The 17,664-nt window shown below is 40.4% G+C and overlaps 1 protein-coding gene and 1 long non-coding RNA gene across 14 annotated transcripts in view; one reads left to right on the top strand and one right to left on the bottom strand.

Annotated features, from left to right (window-relative positions):
• Positions 1-17,664, top strand: part of LOC129042489 (uncharacterized) — a 52,265-nt gene that overhangs the window by 286 nt on the left and 34,315 nt on the right. Inside the window, exons 2-3 of one of the 3 annotated variants that reach the window (XR_008504143.2) lie at positions 85-1,022; positions 7,619-7,676. This is a non-coding gene — a long non-coding RNA (uncharacterized LOC129042489). Of the gene's footprint in view, positions 1-84; positions 1,884-7,618; positions 8,805-17,664 lie in introns of those variants that run through there. The other 2 variants (XR_008504142.2, XR_010127151.1) reach the window with 2 other exon arrangements.
• Positions 12,728-17,664, bottom strand: part of TRMT9B (tRNA methyltransferase 9B (putative)) — a 73,683-nt gene continuing 68,746 nt past the window's right edge. For all 11 annotated transcript variants that reach the window (XM_063668513.1, XM_063668515.1, XM_063668514.1 and 8 more), the window contains one exon: positions 12,728-16,585. In XM_063668513.1, coding sequence (XP_063524583.1) covers positions 15,549-16,585 — 1,037 coding nt within the window. In that variant the 3' untranslated portion in view covers positions 12,728-15,548. The remainder of the gene's footprint in view (positions 16,586-17,664) is intronic.

Genomic DNA, 17,664 nt, shown 5'->3' with positions numbered 1-17,664 from the left:
TGTTTTAAACCACAGAGTTTTGGGGGTAGTTAGTTACACAGTGATAGATAATTGATGGACATTGCAGATAACTTGTCTCTTTAGTCCACAGGACTTTAGACACAGAGGAGCTCTACTTGAAGATCTATTCTTAAAGAACTACACCTGGTCAGGCATGGTGGCTTATGCCTATAATCCCAACACTTTGATAGGCCGAGGCAGGATGACTGCTTGAGCCCAAAAGTTTGAGAACAACCTGGGAAACATGGTGAAACCCCATCACCACAAAAAAAAACTTTAAAAATTAGCCAGCCATTGTGGTGTGTGCCTGTAGTCCCAGCTACTTGGGAGGCTGAAGCAGGAAGATTGCTTGAGTCCAGGGGTCAAGGCTACAAGTAAGCTGAGATTGCACCACTGCACTCCAGCCTCGGCAACAGAGTGAGACTCTGTCTCAACTAAAAAAAAAAGAACTACAGAACTACACCTGAGAAGACTTCTCTGTATTGGGATATGATTTAAATAATTACATCCTGGACTTCAAACCTGGACATCTTGTACAAGTTTGAGACTTTTGGGAGGAGTTGAGAGGAGTGAGAGTATTTCACATGTGGGAGAAATAGAAATAATTTGTGGCCAGATGGTGGACTGCGATGATTTAAAATACGTCCACAGATTATTTAACATTCCTTTCAAAAGATGGTACCTAATTACCCTCCACCTGAATTTGGGCTGGTCTTAGTGACTCGTTTGTAGTGAATAGAATGTAGAAGTGATTGTGTGTGATGTCAGAGACTAGGTCATAAAAGTGATGGTGTCTTCCGGCTTACTCCTACTCTTGGATGATCTGCTCTGGGGAGAGTTGTGAGTAGGCCTCCAGCCCACAGCCATGTGAGTGAGCCTTTTGAAGAGTGGATCTTCCAGGCCCAGTCAAGCCTTCAGATGACTGCAGCCCCAGCCAACATCTTGGGAGACCCTGAGTCAGAAACCCCTGCTAAGTCACTTCCAGATCCCTAAGTCTCAGGAACTGTGAAAAAAAAAAAAAAGTATGTGGTTTTAAGCCCTAAGTTTGGGGCGTAATTTGTTATGTTGCAATAGATAATATGTCTGATACAGTGTAACTGTGGCCCCACCCAAATCTCACCTTGAATGGTAGCTCCCATAATTCCTTCATGTTGTGGGAGGGACCCAGTGGGAGATAACTGATTCATAGGGGAGTTCCCCCATTCTGTTCTCATGGTAGTGAATAAGTCTCACAAGATCTGATGGTTTTATAAAGAGAAACCGCTTTCGCTTGGTTCTCATTCTCTTCTCTTGTATGCTGCCATGTGAGACATGCCTTTCACCTTCCACCATGATTGTGAGGCCTCCCCAGGCATGTAGAACTCTGAGTCCATTAAACCTCTTTTTTTTTTTTTTGTAAATGGTCATGTCTTGGGTATGCCTCTAGCAGCAGCATGAAAATGGATTAATACAATGTCATTGCTGAAAATTTACCTCATAATATTTTCATATTTGGATGAGAAAAAAGACTTTGGATAAATCCAAGCAAACTCTTTTCATCCTAAGGTAACAGAAACAGAGTAATTTGCCTTTATTCTTGCTCCTATTTTGTCCAATATAAGCCCAGAAATGCCTTTTGTCTTTATTGTCTAATTTTTTATTGTAGAAATTTATTTATTCAATCACTATATTTAGTTTAGAGAACTTTGCTATAAACAGAACGTTCAAAATTTTTTTAAATATATATTTTCCGAATAGCTACTTTATCATGTACACTGGGCATCCCGAGGCTACAAAGACGAATGAGGTGCAGTTCTTGTCTTCATGGAATTTTATCTATTCATGGACTATTAAATAATTAAAAAACAATAATATATATTAAAGTACCAAATGACATATATCCATATATTCTAAATTGTCTATTACCCTTTTACTCCTGTCTTTTCAACTTAGCCCTTGCAAGTGAATTCTTTACTAAATTTTACGTACATTTTATTAAAAAAAATATTTTAGAGATGGAGTCTCACTATGTTACCCAGACTGGTCTTGAACTCTTCGCCTCAAGCAATCCTCCAGCCTCAGCCTTTCAAAGTCCTGGGATTATAGGTAGAGCCACCGCACCCAGCCAATTCATTTATTTAAAGTTGAATATACCACCAGGTGTGGTGGTGTACACTATAGTCCCAGCTACTCCAGCTACTCAGAAGGGTTTGGTGGGAGAATCCCTTGAGCCTAGGAGTTCTGGGCTGCATTACAGCCTGGGAGGCAGAGCAAGACCCTGTCTCTTAAAAAAAATATATATATATATATATATTATATAAACACAAAAGCTCACATATCAAAGTGTGTACTCCTGAATTCACACAGTGACACACCCATGTATCCACACAGTGACCCACCCCTGTATCCTCAATTAGATTTGGGAGCAGAACACTACCCAGCCCATATCCTGAGGAGCTGTTACTCTGCCTTCCATCGCCATACGAAAATTTTGCCAGTTTTTGAAATTTGTGAATGGAATGATATATGTGATTTTTGGTTTGGCTTCTTTCACTTAAGTTATGCTTGTGAGATTTACTTTTGCTGTTCAGGGTAGCAGTAAATTCCCATAGCTCTATTACATTAAATGATAAGAATACACTTATATAAATACACTTGTCCATTCTACTATTGATGGATAATTCGGTGATTTCCAGGTTTGGGCTATAATGAAAAGTACTGCTAGGAACATACATGTACATATCTTTTGGTAACATAGAACTCTTTTTACCTGGTCTACACTGGCAGTGGAATTGCTGGGTCTTGGCGTACTGTCTTAGATTGGACTTTTAGCTCAGCTCTGTCTCCCTCTCTGTGTCCTTGCTGTCTGGCTTTGTGGTATCTCCTATTAGTGGAGTTTCAAGTTTTTCCACCTCTTCTTCCACATCTGCAACAACATTTGATATTGTAACACTTTTTTTATTTGAGATATTCTTGAGTGTTTTATTATCTATTTCTTACCTAGGTTTTCTCCTGTGCTTGATAAGTCTGAAGGAATTACAGAGAGAGACCGTGTAAAATATAAACTGCTTCTGAGTCTTAAATAGGATGCATTAGAAGATGTAACAACTTGTTTGACAGACCTTTGTTCTCCCCAAACAACCAGATTTGTCCTACCTGGTTACCAAGTTGTTAGTTACCAGTTGTTTGTTAGTTGACTAGTTAGTATCAACTAGTTAGTATCAACTCAGCATCAGTCGGTTCTGTATGGATGTATAGGTATATATATAAGATATATATTTAAATATATATAAGGATATATATTTAAACGTGCTGATGGCCGGGTGTGATGGCTTACACCTGTAATCCCAGCACTTTGGGAGGCCAAGTTGGGAGGATCACTTGAAGCCAGGAGTTTGAGACCAGCCTGGGCGACATAGTGAGACCTCCTCTCTACAAACAAACAAAATAGCTGGGTGTAGTGGAACACACATGTAGTCCCAGCTACTCAGGAGGCTGAAGCAGGAGCATCGCTTGAGCCTGGGAGATCGAGGTTACAGTGAGCTATGATTGCATCATTGCACGCCAGCCTGGGCAACACAGCAAGACCCTGTCTCTGAAAATAATAATAATAATAATAATAATAATAATAATGATAATAATAATAATAATAATAAATTGTCCTGGGCAGATGAGGACTTCGATTCAGCATCCGGCTTTTATTCTCCAGAAGAGGGCAGCCTTGTTCCATGTTTTGTCTGTAGGCCTCCCTGCAGACACCTCCCCGCTCCTCTGTTTGTTAAAGGGCATGCTTTATTTGTTAAGCACATTACAGCCTCCTGGGCAGCCAGGTGGGAACTTGAGAGGTATTTTTTCTCTTTGTTCTTTCTGGCTCTCTAACCAGATTCTAGTTAATTCCACCTGAGGTCTGGACGTGTCCTAGTTTCATTTCTAGACCTGCTGTCCCAGCTCCCTACTGTGTCTCCCAACCTCCTGCTGCAGACCCCTCAAATCTCAGACCCTGCCCTCCCCTCCCTCACCTTCTCCCTTTTCCAGAGGAATTTTTCCAAAGCATGTGCTCAAAAACGTTCAAAGGCTCGCTAGCATTTGAAGAAATAAATACGTGTGATTAGGTTGAAGTCTAAATCCCCCGGTGGCATTCTTGGCCCCTAAGAATCAAACTGCAATCCGCTTCTCCACTTTCCTTACTTGTACTGCCCTCAAAAAATTCACATTTCCGTGGAGTGAGCAGAACTAGGGTTTGAACAACTCTAGGTCTAAGTCTAAATGCAAAGCTCAATATCTTTACTTTCCATCCATAGGACCGTGGCAAGGAACTTAACCTCTATGAACCCTGGTTTTCATATCAATAGATGGGGCTCAGTGGTACCTACCCCTCATGGTTGGTGTAACAAATAAATGATGCTATGAATATAAGAGTTCCTGGCATAAAGTGACATGATAAATGGTACTATCATTGTCATCATCATCATCAATTTACTTAATTTACTCTGAGCTTCGCTTCTTCTCATTGTCCAGATTCCCTACCCTCCTGCCCTACTGAGATTTCATCTTGTGAGGTCCAGCCTTGTGTCACCTCCTTTATGATAACCCTCTTCGTTCCCCAGGGTCCCAGCGTTCACTGCTACTTCTGAGCACCCTCTTTTAGAGCCAGGTAAAAATTCATTCACCCAAGTTTACCGGGAACCCCCAACAGCGCCAGCACTATGCCGGGTACTGTGGGTACTACGGTGAAAGAGGCAGACAAATCCCTGCCATGGTGACAGGTATACTCTGGCAGAGAAATATGCTTAAATAAATAAATAAATAAATATGCGCGATGAATTTCAAAAGGAAATTCACATAACTCTGGGACCACAGAGCAGGAAAATCACTTAGTGTCTCTTCTGTATTAGGGGCAGGGGCCCCAAAGGCTTACCTCGGAAAGGCACATCGAAGCTGAGATGGAAGCATGATGAAGTCAGGCCAACTGAGGAGTGGAATAATATTCTAGAAAGAGAGAACTGTGCCCATCTTATCTGTCCTGCCAATTTTAAATTCTCCAAGATCAGACACTGAATTTTTTTCCCATAAAATCTCCAACAGCACCTGGAAAGTCCCTTGCCTATAGGAATTGTTCAGAAATTGTTGAACAAAAAATGCAAAGAAATGGCAGTTTTTAAAATTGAAGTCTTTAAAATGATAGGGAAACAAGTTATTTCTGTTCCTGTGTTTTCTGTTCCTTTCTCGGGGTGGTTACATATTTTGAGTCCCAAGATGACATGGTAGTGAAAAACTCCAGTTCTTCACATACCGCCTCTTTTGGGGGCCGAGAGCTCACAAGATGGTCTGGGTGAGGGTTACTTCACGATAGCTTCTCACCCCCTGAAGCAGGAGAGTTCTTCCTGTGTGAGGTGTGCAGGTCACTTTATCCATCACACTGAAGTTCCTTCCTTAGCCAAACAAAGGAGTATAGGGTTGAGTTAGATCCCCTAAAAATCAACTTCTCTTGGAGTCATTTTATTTCATGGAACTTTGGGGTCCAACTACATTTCTTTTACTGAGAAACTTTTAGTTGCCTCTAGGGTGGGGACAGTGATCTCCCATGCAGCAAGAACCAGGCCTATGGAAGTGGTCCCCCTGTGCAGTTTGAAGGTGGCAGCTCCACTCACTCCATGCCAGGCATGGACACGGGAATCTTTGCCAAGCTTCCCAGGCAGGCAGGCCAGTGCTCAGGCTCAGCGCTACATCTGGGTCTATTCCAAGTCAGGTTTCTTCCACTCCTGGGCAGCGTCTGGGGGGCTCAAGTTCACTGCTGCAAACAGCTGCTGGCTAGTGGGGCTGTTCCCACTCTCCCCTCCATGCAGCAGCCTCCCTGGGTAAACCCTCTGAGGGCCCTGGCCTCTCAAAGATGGGTGGGGTTCACTTCAAAGTGGCTGCGAGTTCTCTTCTGGAGCAAAAGAGCTCTAACAGAGGTCTGCCTACCCTGATTTTTCAGGGGTGGGGTATTGGCAAGGAAGGGATATCTCTATCCCAGCTTACCATGCCCTTCATTTTCAGTTATTATGAGCTGTTTCTTTGCAAGAGAAAGAAAAACTTGTAACTGATGGTCAGATACCGTTCACTGGTGGTTTTCATTTTTACACTTGGACGATTAACCCCGAGGACCAAGCCCACATGATTAGTTTTCATCAGTATTCAAACAAAAATCTAGCAAATAAATAAAAACATATTCTTCACACCTGAGGTCTCAGAGAAGGCTGAGAGACGGGACTTGGACCTCAGGGCCTGAGAGGAGAGGTTATCTCCTAAGATGAGACTTACGATGCAGGAAGTCAATGAAGCCGGGACATGACTCTCCATTGCCAGCTGATCCCAGGAGCTGAGTGCCAACAGCCAGGGCCGGGACTCTTCCTCCCTACAATGCTGAAAGCAGGCAGGGAGTCTGTGGTGGATGGGAGAGCTCTTCTGTTGCTCATTTAGAGTAGGTCCTTTAAAATGGCAAATGATTGTTTGTTTCTGGAGGTCAGGGATGGGGTGACATGGAGGATAAAAATACTGTGGTCCCTCGATATCCGTGGGGGGTTGGTTCCAGGACGCCCTCGGATACCAAATCCATGGATGCTCAAGTCCCTGATATAAAAATGATGCATAGCATTTGCATATTACTGACACACATCCTCCCTTATATATTAAATCATCTTCAGTTCTTTATAATACATCACACAGTGTAAATAGTTGTTATACTGTATTGTTTAAGGAATACTGACAAGAGAAAATGTCTGTACGTGTTACCACAGACACAATCTCCTTTTTTCAAACATTGCTTGAATCTACAGAGGTGGATCCCAGGGATCTGGAGGGATGACTGTGCTAGGTAGAAAAGTGACTGGAGCTGGAATGGCCCTAGTCAACTATCCCTCTTAACAAAAAATTGGTAGAGACATACGGGAAAAATTGTGGATGATGCAGAATGGTTTTTTAATTGGTAAATTGTAAAGGTGTAAAACGAGTAGTGCTGTAAAATACCCTAAATGCAAAGGGCGTATGGTGAAGGAGGAGAAGATCAATGCGGAGCTGTGGGATCGGGGCATTTCTTTGAAGATGGGACCTGAGTGGGCTGCAGTGTGACAAAGATCAGGATGAATGCATACGACAGCTACCTGGAGGAGTGCAAACACAGGTATGTGTGGAGGAATGCAGAAAGAATCATATGGATCTGGTTCTTGGCTTTGCAAGTCACTCCTCGGAGTCAGTGGCTCCCAAGGTTCCTGGTATCCCAAGCATCTGCTGCTTTTCCTTGCACACACGTGCACTTGCATGGGGATTATCTTATGTGCCCTGCATCCGGGATGGGGTGGGGAGTGAAGTGTTCTGACGTTGACACTTTCCTTCTGATTTCACCCATTGAGAAAACTGTAAAACCCACTATACATCTGTTAAGTATATAATTTTAAAGCTAAATTTACGCTTAGATATTTCAAAAATAGAAAAGGAGCACGAAAATGGAAGAAGGGATGGCTTCTAAAGACAATAACTAGCAGTTTTTAAACTGGGAGGTTTCTGGCAGAGTACAAAGCACAGGACTGAGGTCTCACTGATTCTTGCCAAAAGGTCCGCACAGAGTGTATTTTATTTGTCATCGTTTTTGTCTTTCAAGCAGCCACCTGAGGGCCAAACTGATGCTCAGGGAGTTGGAGTATCTTCTTCCATCACAGGTGAGGAGCCGTCAAGCTGCCCCATGCCAGGACACCATCTGCTGCAAGATTGCATCCCCTCTGAGTGGCATGAGAGCCACAGCAGGGCGGGCACAAATCCTCCCTCACTTCACACCCCCATGCTGGTAATGAGCTGACAAGCTGCAGATGGAGCAGGTCAGGAAAGAGAACAAACTTGCCTACCTCCCAAGCAACATACAAAAATGACATCCTTTCTAGATTAGGACCACATTTGCACGCATCCACTTTAGTCTAATACATCTTTATTAATCTCAAAATATGTCTTTTTGGTCAATAACATTCTTTTAATAACCATTAAAGGTAATCTATTATTAAATGGTTAATTTTGCTTCCCTTAGATAAAGATAACAGAATTCAAATACGAACTTGCCCCGTTCTGTTGAAGTGTAGTGAGAGCTGACTGTGTGAACTGAATAATGCTTGTCCTGTACAGAATGGTGAAGAAAAGCAAAGTTTTGTTCACCTGGGAACATTTTTTAAAAATACATTGATACCTAATTGAATACATATCATAAACATACAAATTACACTATTTAAAATATACTTACTACAAAAAGATCCTGAACATTATTGGTTAATGCAAATAAAACTTCTTCACATTATTATAAAAGTCAAAATATTTTACCTCAATTTGTGCTTTTAAAACTATTGCTAGCTTCCCCTAGGAAAAGTCAAAATAACTGTATATTGTAGAAAAAAGTGTTTGCACTTTTGACCCAAATACACGTATCAACACAAGAAGAGGCAAATTAACATCTAATAATTGTTTTAAATTTTCCTGAAACAAACAAACAAAACCTATTTATTCAATGAAATACATTTCTATGGTAATTGCTAATTTAATGTTTTCACGCGTGCACAAAAGAACTACTTTTTCTTGGTCACTAATGATAGCAAACACTAGATGTCTAGGAATATATATATATGTGTGTGTTATATATATATTTACATACATACATATTTAAGAGAGCATATAAAGAAAATAGGACAGTTTGCACATACATATTCAAAGCCTCTCAGAAATTCCACTTAGGTCCACATTAGTGAGCCTTAATGTATTGCCAGCGTTCTGTGTAAATAACTAGAGAAGTAAAACAAACTTTAGTAGTGGAGTCCCTCCTTGTACATTAATAGAAAATCTAGTTAGAAGTGGTATGATTAGCTCATAAGAGGTCAGGAGTTCAAGACCAGCCTGGCCAACATGGTGAAAGCTCGTGTTTACTTAAAAAAAAAATACAAAAATTAGCCAGGAGTGGTGGCATGTTCCTGTAATCCCAGCTATTCGGGAGGCTGAGGCACGAGAATTGCTTAAACCTGGGAGGCAGAGGTTGCAGTGAGCTGAGACTGCACTACTGCACTCCAGCCTGGGCGACAGAGTGAGACACTGTCTCAAAAAAAAAAACAAAAAAAAAAGAAAACAGAAAAGTGCTTATCACTTAACCAAATTCTTGCTAAGGGAATGTAAATAAAATTGTACGTTCTTCAGGGAATTCAGCATCAAGGTACACTGGCTTAACTGCAATGACTCACTGGTTTTTCAATGTGGAGGTAATATTCATAGAAAAATCAATATTCCATGTGGAGAAAATGTATTTTTCCTGTGGATGTATTAATGATTAATTGGGTTGGAGTAAACTTTACTTTCTGCAGCTCTAGTATTTATTTGTCAAATGAAGATCCAATTTGACAATCAGCTCTTACAAATGGTCCATCAGATTGGTCAGATAGATTATTCTATGGCTCCAATCCCTCCCAGATAAAGTCATTGATTATCTGTGTATAATCAACCGGGGAAGACCCGCATCACAAGAGGACAGAGTATGTGATGTAACTGAAATGATTCACACCTCTGTTAATGTGTCATAGACCGTAGGATCCCTGGGGAATTAAAAAATAGGACAATTCAGCTAGAATCTTCTCTTTGATCAACTCTCTTCAGTTTCTGATTGCGCTCTCATGCTGAGCCCTTTCTATTTGCAATACAATTTCAATCCTTGGTTGGTGAGAGTTCTTTTTAAATGTTTGCACTTCAGTGTTGTGGATAACTGAGGTTGCAGATATGGAGTTTATACTATCAAAACAATCATCAAATAATCAAAATAATCATAATTCTGAGTTAGGATTGGAACAAGAGGAGTTAAGCCTTACGGTCGGTTGAGGGTCTGTTAATGCTTCTCTGATTCCCTTCCACATCCGTGGTTTTCCCATCTGCTGGACGGGTGTGTAATAACACTTACCTCATATGCCTCCTGATGGAATGAAGCCTGTATCGTGCATTTTTCTTTGGAGAAAGATTACAATTATGGCATTTGAAATCCAAGTATATATCTAGGGAATGTGGGAATTACTTGTCATTATGTAATTTCTTATGAAAGCTTTGTCTGAAATAGCAGATTGCAGAACAGAAAAAATCGGGTGCAGTTGCAGGAAATGAGACTGAAAAATAATTCAGAGTTAGTTTATGAAGGGCCTGAATGCCATCCAAAGGAGTCTGCATTTATTCTGTAAGACATATTATTTTCTGAAATATATCCCACCAAACACTTGCACTACAGGATGTTAACATGTCTAGGGCAAGCTAGATTAAGTCCAAGCTTTAGGGTAGTCCTTAAATATGCTAATATGCATCGTGATTCTCTAACGGAGGGTTGTTTGTTGTTTTTCTCAAACTAAACAATATAACTTGGTAATAGGTACACAGGGAATATGAAGAATGTTCCAGCTTGGCACCTTCAGGTCAGTTAATTCTAATACTCTGGGTACCTTCAAGATGCCAGATAGTCATTACCTTGTATCATATGTATCCAGCACACAGCAGATTGTGTATCCAGCACACAGCAGGGCTTAGTAAACAAATGGAGTGAATGAAATATCTGAATAGTCCTCAGTTGCCTTACTTATAAAATGGGAAAACAATAATATAATTGTTGAAAGTTTGAAGAGTTGGAGAAAAGTGGTCCCAGAATATTTTGCAACCAAGAACTGTTTTTTAACTCAAATCAAATTGAAACAGATTTACAAATGAAAAAAAGATAAAAGGGAAAATATGTAAGAGACTACTATTGAATTATTGTCTACCTGTGTAATCTTTGCTTAACTTTTCCAAAGCTCATTTGGAAAGGGGATAATCACACTTATCTTGAAAGGCTCTAATACTCTGCCAAGCACATGAGCTGGGCCCAGGGGTGGGAGTACATGGTGGTGTGGTTAAGAGCAGAAGCTAGGAGCCAGACCTGGGTTTGAATCCCAGCTCTGCCTCTAACTAAATGTGTGATACCTACTATGTGTGTAACCTTAAGCAATTTAATTTCTTTCTGCCTCAGTTTTCCTCATCTGCAAAATGGGAACAATAAGTATACTTATCTTGGACGGCTGTGGTGAGGACTGCATATAAAATAATGAATGTGGCATTTAAAAAAAAAATCCTTTTATTACTCTTTTTTAACAAACAGCCCCAGGGACAGGGGACCAGGGGAAGGGGAAGGAGGGGAAGTGAGGCCCCAGCCCCACAACCTCTCCCCCACACCCCTTTCCCCCTTATATATTTATAATCTATATACAAGCCCCGGGGGTAGGAGGCAAGAAGAACTCCCTCAGCGGGGTCACAACAGGCCCCGGTGTGTGATGTTCCCCTTCCTATGTCCATGTGTTCTCATTGTTCAGTTCCCACCTATGAGTGAGAACATGTGGTGTTTGGTTTTTCATCCTTGCGATAGTTGAAGGTTGAATATTAAGAAAAGTTCACACCTATTCTCATTTCAGATTTTCTATGTAATAGGAAAGAGATGCTGAGGCCTGCCCTAATTTGTTCTTCTTAGACTGCAGCTGCTTGGCTGGTGGTTGGTTCCCATTTCCTCCTTCCTCCAAAACTGGGTGCTCACAGCTCATATTTAACATCTGCCCTCCCCCACCAAGTTCAACTATTGAGTTAGAACTTCTGTTCTCCTCCAAACTCGTATATATGTATTAATTTAATTTAAAAATCCACCAGTGCTTTTTTTTGGCCATTAATATTCAGGGGCATTCATGTTCTTAGCTGGTTTATATTTGGATGGTTTTTTCTCTGGATTACTCTAGATTTTTGCCTATTGAATTGATGGTCATTTAAAAGACAGAGGAATTACTGGCATGTAGAATTTGGAAGGAAATAGAAAGGCAAATGAGAATTAAGAATTAGCACTATTCTGCACGGAGATCTGTGATGAGAAAAGAGAACCAAACCAAACTCCAAGATGTTTGTGTAGCTAGTTTGTTAGTTACTTTGATATGCTGGTGTCATATCATCACTATACTAGCAATTGGAAAAAATTTAAATAGGTGCTTGAATGATTCTCACTATAACATTATTTTGATTCCATCCTTTGTCCATGTTAATGCACTTTCCCCCAAATCCTTTGAAGATTCTGTGGAATTCCTCAAATAGACAGTGAGGCATCAGGAAGCCAACAAAGTTTTGTTTTGTTTTGTTTGAGATGGAGTTTCGCTCTTGTTGCCCAGGTTGGAGTGCAATGGCACAATCTCGGCTCACTGCAACCTCCGCCTCCCAGGTTCAAGCGATTCTCCTGCCTCAGCCTCCCAAGTAGCTGGGATTACAGGCATGCGCCACCAACCTGGCTAATTTTTTGTATTTAATAAAGACGGGGTTTCACCATGTTGGTCAGGCTGGTCTCAAACTCCTGACCTCAGTTGATCCACCCACCTCAGCCTCCTGAAGTGCTAGGAGTACAGGTGTGAGTCATCGCGCCCAGCTGCCAACCAAGTTTTTAAGAATCCTCCAATAACCCCCCAAACTCTCCCTTCTGTTTCAAATAGTGGGACTCTGTGCTGATGCCAGTAAGTAAAGAAGGAATAAGAAAGACACTGTGTAATCTAGTATTAATAAAGAAGTAAGTGATCAAATTACTCCAGCTAGGTCAGTAGAATCTATCATCAAGCAAGTTGAGGCCGACAGCATTCACAAATCAACTGTCTACGTTTATACTCACTGATGACTTGTGTTTCAAGGACAAGTAAGCTTTTTAAATGATCAAGATGTTTACGTTAGTTTTGCTCTTCAATGGCTTTTTAAAAAAAATCCAAAGGCAGAAGTTAAATTTAAAAGAGCTTTCCATGTGACTTCCCCAAAGAGAGATTATCAATCACCAAGTTAAATATTTGTATACAAAATAATATCTGGATGCATAGATTCTTATGTTCATTAGATGAAGAGTAAAAGACTTATTAGTAACCATGCTTTATTTACACCCCTGTCAAACTTACATGAAAATATTTCTCTCCAAAGAACCGTTCTAGAGAACCCTTTCATACAAAGTGGTGTGTGTACATCTAAGAGGTTGCTCAGACAGTTTAGCTCAAAGGCTAAAGAGTCTAGTAAACTGAGTTCCACCACGTCATGACTTTTAAGTGGTAGGCTACCAGCAGAAAGAGAGGACTTCAAGCACAGATTTCTAGCAGCAAAGCCAGGATTAAAAACCCATGTGACAACAGGCTTCAGAGAGAGGAACAATCCATTCATAATTCAAAGGCCATCAAGCCCGAGTTGTAAGAACATTTTGACTCTGAGAATCTTTTCTTTTTACCAAGAAAATCCCTTGCAGTCATGGTTTAATGTCCTGAATTAAGAAATAAAAGAAACAGGCTGGGCGTGGTGGCTCACACCTGTAATCCCAGCACTTTGGGGGGCCGAGGCGGGTGGATCATGACGTCAGGAGATCGAGACCATCCTGGCTAATGCGGTGAAACCCCGTCTCTACTAAAAATACAAAAAACCAGCCGGGCATGGTGGTGGGTGCCTGTAGTCCCAGCTACTTGGGAGGCTGAGGCAGGAGAATGGCGTGAACCCAGGAGACGGAGCTTGCAGTGAGCCGAGATAGCGCCACTGCACTCCAGCCTGGGAGACAGAGGGAGACTCTGTCTCAAAAAAAAAAAGAGAAATAGAAGAAACCAAATTATTTTTTAATTTATACTCCACTTACATATGTTTTCAATCGTCCACTACTGCAGGATGTACACTGAACAGTACAAGTCATATGCATCATTTTCACCAGACAACCTCCTCTACCAAAATAGTGATAACACAATCTTATTTTGAAGCCAAAAGAGAGTTATAAACATCAATAGTTTTCATGTGCTTTAAAAATAGTTCTTTAAGTTTGTTCAAAAGTAACATCATTATTTTAAGTTACAGCACAATCATTAAAGGAGAAAAGAACCCAAAAACAAATGAAATTTGTATTATTTTAGTTACTTTTAGTGGAAAAAATAAAACAAGATTTGGATTTTCATCCAGCATAAAGTAAAAAGATTCTTGTCAGATGTCAATTTTCTCATTAATGAACTACTTGAGACTGTATGTCTGGGTCAACTTATTTCTGCTTCTCCTGTCTCTAGACCTGTCTTAATTATATTTTTGTCTCAGGATCCATGACATAGATTTAAACAGACCCATGGGCAAATCTAAACAGTGACCACACAGTGTCCAGTCTATTTGTTTCTCTACAAAGTGACAGAAATTCAACCTTTAATCAGTAGAAGTTGATTCTACCTAAATTCCCAATATAACTAATAAAATGTAGTCACCTTCAATAAAATAAATGCCCAGATACTATTTTAAAGGATACAGCAAACCCCAGTCATACCTCTACCAAGGGTAACTATGCTGTACCTTAATTTGTTTGTTCTCAGAGCTAAAATCAGTGCTTCACCTAGATTTTCCTTTCCTAAAGAGTCCGTCAACTCAGAAGAAATGCGTAGTTCTTGATGCAGACTCATCATTAGTCAATCTTGGTCTTGGATATTCATGCTTCTAATAAGATTGGAAGAATACCACTTGGGTACTTGCATATAACTCCTAGCACTTACATACTCCACTCCTTACAAGCTAACAATGCCTTTATTATTATTATTATTTTGAGACAGTCTTGCTATGTTGCCCAGGCTGCAGTGCAGTGGTGCAATCATAATTCACTGCAGCCTTGAATTCCTGGGCTCACGTGATCCTCCTGCCTCAGTCTCTTGAGTAGCTTGGACGACAGTCATGCACCACCACACCTGGCTAATTTTTTATAGTGATGGGGTCTTGCTATATTGCCCAGGCTATTCTTGAACTCCTGGGTTCAAGTGATCCTTCTGCCTCGGCCTCCCAAAGTGCTAGGATTACAGGCATGAGCCACCACGCTCAGCCTAACAGCGCCTTTAAAAACCTCCTGGGCTACATTGAAAACCTTGTTATCACATGTCAACTTATTTTGAAGCAAGTTTGCTTATAATTTAGAAAAGTCCTTGTAACACTTCTTGGTTCTCTCCACTGTCACTCAGTTTTCTGAAAACTTTAAGTAGAAGCAAGGCCTTGGCAACAAGATAACTCATCGCATGGTTCAATGTGTATCTGTGCAATGGATCAAATTTACCTATTATCTTGCACACTGCTCTCAATTATAACCTGAGAACCAGAAATTATCCCCTCACTTTATAAAAATACTGTTTTAAAAGATTATTTAACAGCATAATCTTTTTAAATCGATGTTTAATACTGAAAAACACTATACATGTATTTTATCTCTCTGGGGTTAAAAAAAAAAATCTGAGCTGTACTGAAGGGCATTTTCTGTTGCTCCTTCAGATCTTTTATATTAACATTTAAGCACAAATACCCTTTGTCAAGTGCTTTCAGTGCCAGGATCTGTGCTTATTCAAAGATAAAAACAAAAACAACCAAATAACTAATAGTCTCTGCAGACCAAAGCATAAATGGATTAACAAATAACACTGAATGCAAATTCAGGTAACCATATCAAACCAAGAGAAAAGAATGTGGCTCATCTTTTGGAGGAGTTGTCTAAAAGGTTCCAATCAATCACAACTTCCCTTTTTCTCTGCAATGATACACCAGTTACCATGATCATTCCCAGAACTCAGGATACGGAGCTCTGACACATTCTCCTTGAGCAGACTGTAGAGCTCCCCTTCTCGAAACACGTGGTAGTAGCGCATAAAGGCTGTGGAGTCCAAAATATCAGGCTGTGGATCTTCCACAGACATTGTATCATCTGGGTTGGAATCTGTGGAATCGACTGCAGAAATCCTTCTCAATATTTTACTAGCAGAAGGATTATCATCTTCTAAGTTACCTGCATCCACACAATTCACACCGGTATTAGTGCTATCCAGAAAATTTCCGCCTCCATTTCTTCTCATTTCTCCTTGATGGCCTCCATTTAAATGATTCAGGGTACTTGGTGCTCTCAGCCACTCCAAGTGTTTTCCAGAAGAAGATTCCACAAACACTTCCTCATCTAGGCTTTGCTCTTTTGTTGAAAATGGCTCTTGGTGATCAAAGTCTAAACTAGAGTGTCTGGAAGGCTGGATTGTTACAGTGCTATTGGCCCAAACTTCTGTGTTTTTCAAGGGTCTTACTCTTTCAATTTGCTTCCTCAGAGTCGATTCATCCAAAGATCTGGAGAAAAACCAGGAACGAAACGATTTTCCTAATGTGCTGTAGAATCCATATTCTTCCTCGCCTTCCTTAGAAATATTTGCAAAACAGGTTCTTGCCATAGCAGGTTCATAGTCCACACTGTGGGACCGTTTTGAACCACACTGCTCTTTAAAACAAACAGAACAGCTACACTCAGAGCAAGGAGGATGGTAGGGATGGCCTCTTTCCGGGTGTCCACACTGCCTCTTCCTCCCAGACTGGCTGGACTCTGAGAAGAGCTGGGAACACAGGGCCCTGTTCCATGGAACAAGCACGTCTTGCTTCTCAAAGCGACGGTTCTTTTGTTCCATTGCCCAAACATATATCATCAGCTGGCCTCCAGGAACTAAGACCCTGGCCATTTCTTTTATTGCTCTGATTCTTCTTTGTTTTGTAGAAAAATGATGTATGACTGAAAAAGACAAAACTGGATCTCAGTGTGTATGCGCACACATAAACCCACACACGTATACACTGGTGTTTACCATATAACAATGATGAAATTTTGACATCTAATAAAACCTTCTTATTTCCTCCATGGCAACGATAATGACAGAAATAGCACAGGCCTGATTTTAGGAGAAACATAAATTTTAGCTTTGGCTCCTGTACTTTAATATTAGATGGCTGATCTTGGGCAAGATATTTAAGTTATACAGATTTTAAGTTTCTTCCTCTATAATAAGAAGTCTAGAGTCCATAAATCCATAAAGTCTCTTCAAGTTCCAAAATACTACGGATTTTTTTCAACCAGAAGAATGGTCAATGTGAATTACTAAAATTTGAAAGGGATATTAAATGTTCCCTTTGAATTCTATGAGGTAATTCATTGTTTTAATGAATAATTTGTACTTCTAAAGTAATAGCTGAGAAGTAGAGAAATATGTTAAAGATTGTTTCTCTGTCTAGATAATGCAAAGATCAGCAGCTCACCCCAAGTCCAATTGATTGCTTATAATAAGATACAAAATAGTTGTGTCTATTAAAAAATCCATCTATAGGTCATCACTTCACTTCCAATTTCTGCAAAGCCAAAATGAGCTTCAAGTAAGACTGCCTTTATCAAGTCATAAGTGTGTTATTAGGCATAATTTTATCCACCAATAGACAGAAAGTGCTAGTCTGTTAGTTCTTGAGGGAGTGTAATCACAGTACTGTGTCAAGAGAAAACTTCAAATTGTTTTTCCCCACACAGACCCACCAATACATCAGGGAGGAAGTTAATTTCAAGCAAAGTTGGAAGACTCTTGTTTTGATATGAGCTGTGAGGGCAGAGACAGAGCCCGAAAGGGTTGCTCTAAGGGTCAAAATAATCCAACTGTTAGTGGATCTTTGTAGTTTACCTGCCACAGAGACATATTAAATATCAAAAATGGGGTTTGTGTACAGATCAAACTAGTAAAGAAATATCACTCAACAGATACATTTTGTATCGTTACCAATCAAGTTTTCATTCCTATCAACAGCACACAAACCTTGGTATCTCTACCA

Source organism: Pongo pygmaeus, chromosome 7, assembly GCF_028885625.2.
Source record: "Pongo pygmaeus isolate AG05252 chromosome 7, NHGRI_mPonPyg2-v2.0_pri, whole genome shotgun sequence".
Classification (NCBI taxonomy): domain Eukaryota; kingdom Metazoa; phylum Chordata; class Mammalia; order Primates; family Hominidae; genus Pongo; species Pongo pygmaeus.
This window is presented reverse-complemented; position numbering and strand designations above follow the sequence as displayed.